The sequence below is a fragment of the Sceloporus occidentalis genome, unplaced genomic scaffold (assembly GCF_023333645.1).
Source record: "Sceloporus occidentalis isolate IW3139 unplaced genomic scaffold, rSceOcc1.0.p SCAF_10, whole genome shotgun sequence".
NCBI lineage: Eukaryota > Metazoa > Chordata > Lepidosauria > Squamata > Phrynosomatidae > Sceloporus > Sceloporus occidentalis.
This window is the reverse complement of record NW_028316990.1, coordinates 15,159,818-15,163,610: the sequence shown is the minus strand read 5'-3', so window position 1 is coordinate 15,163,610 and position 3,793 is coordinate 15,159,818. Positions and strand designations below refer to the sequence as shown.

The window sequence follows — 3,793 nt, the reverse complement described above, 5'->3', positions numbered from 1 at the left end:
CACTATAAAATGATCGACTATATCATACCTGGTGACCTCTGGATGTAAATGTTAACCTCCAACAGCAGTTGGTTAAATGGGTTTTCTGTAGAAGGGTCTAACGACTGAATTTAATATGCTCCAATATTTAACATATGAAAACCAGGATATGCATAATGGACTTGGCACCATCTTCTGCTTTTGAGTATGAGAGGAGACCCTTCAAATTCTACCAGCTTCCACCACCTATCAAACCACTTGCATGACTCAGTAACTTACTAGAGAGTAACTATCATTTTACTAGGGAGCAACTACCATTTTTGAGAAGTGTGAAAGCTTAGATATTATTTTTAAAAAGGCTGCATCCACACTACAGAAATAATTCAGTTTGACACCACTTTAAGTGCCACGTCTCAATGTTACGGAATTCTGGGTATTGTATTTTGTTGTGGCAGCTACCAACCCAGAATTAAAGAAATCAGGCAGGTTGAGGTACAAGAGGGTTGCAGAGTCTGGGAACTACAATTCCCAGAATCCCATAGCAATGAGCCATGACAGTTAAAATGGTGGCAAGCCAGCCATGAAAGACTAGACAAAATCCTAAAGTCTAAAAATATACATCCGTATTCTCCATCACCATGTATGGATGTGAGAGCTGGGTAGTGAAGAAAGCAGATAGGAAGAAGATCAACTTATCTGAGATGTGGTGCTGCAGAAGAGTGCTAAGGATACCTTGGACAGCCAAACAAATGAGTCCTTGAAGATCAAGTCCAAACTCTCCCTGGAAGCCAAGATTACTAAACTGAGACTGTCATACTTCAGCCACATCATGAGAAGGCATGACTCAGGAGAAAAGCCAATCATGCTAGGAAAGGTGGGAGGCAGTAGAAAGAAAGAAGGACCATGTACGCCAGAAGGGTAGACTCAATCGGGGAGATCATGCGCCTGAATCTGTAGGACCTGAGAATGGGGAAACATGGAGATGTCTCATTCACACATTGCCATGAGTCAAAGCCAACTTGAAGCAGCTAACAACAAAACCGGGAACAGTAAGTTTTTGCCACTCCTGTCCTCTCTCCCCACTGTGTTAACTGACACAGAGTATTTTGCACCCTGTGGGACAACAGATTATTAATTGGGACTTCCCTGCCAAACTGGGAGATTTGAAGGGTATAGAATGCACTTAGCAGGGATGCTGCGGGGAAGAAGAGAGCATGCAACACATTGAACAGAGATCCTTGCAGTACTGGAGCTGTTGTACCTGTACGGTGAACATTTGGGCTCGTATAAAAAAATAAGAGAATATAATGCAGGCATTAGATCCCTGTTAGTCTCAAATTCAATGGAGGTGTATTTAGCTCAATGCGGAGCTTCCAGACGGCCCGCCCCGGGGACGTGCTTCAGGTGTTGGGGCTTCCACACGGGGGGCAGTGAAGACGCCTCACCTGGGTCCGTTTCGGACCCGTAGCTTCTATACCGCCGCCTCGGAGGACGCCGCAAAGAAAGGGGCAGCTTCCGCACGGGCGGCTCAAACCGCGGCTTTTTTTTTTCTTTTGCCGCATGAGAAGTGCGCAGCTGCGGCAGTCTGCCAGCAGCCGGCAAATTTCCCTTTTGCCGGCTGCGGAATGCGCATGTGCACATTTAAAGCGCCAGGCCCCTTTAAACTTTTTTCCCCGCCCTGCCCAAGAACAAAGGTGGCCTCCTGCCAGCTGGTGATCAGCTGGTGTTGGCATCCTTGCCCGCTTGCGCATTGCGAGTGCCACCACTGGCATCATGGATGCCTCCTCTCCTTTGTTCCCTGTGGTCTTCCTGAAGCTGCAATCCACAGTCACAGCTGTCGCCGGTGCCACCGCCGTCTTCTCAGCCTCCTCCGCCTCCTCTGCCCCCTCCGCCCCCTCCGGCCCCTCCGCTCTCTCTGGCCCCTCCGGCCCCTGCGCCTCCATTGCCGCTGCAATGGAGGTCCCATCATCCACCACCATAACAGCTTTAGACATGGATGACAGCAGTAGTGATGATGATGATGGCACAGAACAGCGCACGGCAGTGGCTGCCATAGCACTTCATCTGGCTACTGTTGGCGGTGCCATGGCCCTGGCCAGAGTGGCACGCCTCCGCCGATGCTGGACGGTCCCTGCATCCCGAGACTTGTGGGACAACTTTGTGACAACCATATGGTCTGATGAGCAATGGAGGCATTTCTTCCGGATGCCCCGTGCCCTCTTCCACAGGTTAGTGGGCATCCTGCGTCCAGAACTGGAGAAGGCAGACACAGTGATGAGGAAAGCCATCCCGGTGGAGAAGAGAGTGGCCATTGGTGTCTTTTCACTGGCACACAAGTCCAGCTACATTGTGACGGGGGCGCTGTTTGGGACTGGCGTTTCCACCGTGGGGGAGATCGTGGTGGAGTTTGCCCTGGCCATGGAGAAGCTGCTGCTGTCACGGACCGTGTACCTGGGGAACGCACGTGAGGTAGGGACAGCCAGACCACCTTCCCTTTCATCTTTGGCAGCTCTGTGATATTCTGGGTCAAGTGTCACCCCCTCACTGTACATTTGCTGTTCTTGCTATGGTGCAGTTGCGCATGTGTAAAAGAGTTGTCATCTCAATTCCTCTGTTTCTCTCCCTTTCTTTCCCCCACAGATTATGGATGCCTTTGGTCGGCGTGGCTTCCCACAAGTGGTTGGCCTCATGGACGGGTGCCACTGCCTGATCATACCACCCTTGGGGCTGAGGAATGCCTATGTCAACAGAAGGGGCTCCTATTCTGTCATCCTGCAAGGGACATGTGACCACACAGGAAGGTTCGTGGACGTGGAGCTCGGATGGCATGGGTCAGCCCACGATGCCAGGGTGGCACGGAATTCTCTCATCTACGAGGCCATGGAGGCTGGCATCTATGTGCAAGGGAACCCCAGCATCAACATCAGAGGCCAGCAGATCGGGCCCCTCATACTGGCTGACTGTGCCTACCCCATTCGGAAGTGGCTCATGACACCCTTCAAGACCCCCCGCACTCCCAGACAGAAGCTCTTCAACAAGAAGTTGAATCGCGTGAGGGGGGCCGTGGAGAGAGCGTTTGGCAGATTGAAGGCGAGATGGCGCTGTCTCACTGCCCCACTCCTGGTGGCAGAGGAGAACGTGGTGCCCATCCTGGTATCATGCGTCATTCTGCACAACATCTGTGAGACCAAGGGCAGGGTCCTGGATGAGGGCATGCGATATAGGCGCCGTTTTGTGCTGCCCACCCTGGCACCAATCACAGAGGCTCAAGAGAAACAGAAGAAGAAAGCAGGGGAGACTGTGAGGAATGCCCTGGCAGATTTTTTTCTGACAAGGAGAATCTGAAGCATGGGTCCTGTGCCATCATCTGTGATATCAGAGTGCATTGTTCTGTAATAGCATAAGCACATGAATAAATGTATCCCATTATCCACAGTTTGAGTCTGCCTATCATTCCTGATCTGTGCTGTGGGCATGTTTTGCCACGTGCCTGAGGGGGACACACACAAACACACACACACAAAAGGTCTACTGGCGCCTGCTTTCCTAGGTCAAAAAGATACATCAGCTCCAACTGCCAATTGCCCCTATGACAATGTATCAATCCCCCTCAAATTCAAGCTTTCCTAATGGCCCATTTGAATGTATCAATAGGGCACCCAGAGGGCATCTATTGGGGGAGAGATTCAAACTGCTCCTCTGAGAGCTTTCATTGGCCTAGGACCACCTTGGCCTAACGGCCCTGAGCCACAGGTGCCCATATATACCCGTGCGCAACTGTGAAAGACCCCAGGACGGCGATCAAGATGGCAGC

General features: G+C 51.4%; 1 protein-coding gene across 1 annotated transcript; it reads left to right on the top strand.

Annotated features, from left to right (window-relative positions):
- Nucleotides 1-1,335: 1,335 nt before the first annotated feature.
- LOC149305978 (uncharacterized) lies at nucleotides 1,336-3,426 on the top strand. The gene is made up of 2 exons (XM_089540954.1): nucleotides 1,336-2,448; nucleotides 2,620-3,426. Exons 1-2 carry the CDS (start codon nucleotides 1,753-1,755, stop codon nucleotides 3,322-3,324), a joined length of 1,401 nt encoding a protein of 466 aa, XP_089397080.1. The 5' UTR covers nucleotides 1,336-1,752; the 3' UTR covers nucleotides 3,325-3,426.
- Nucleotides 3,427-3,793: the final 367 nt, after the last annotated feature.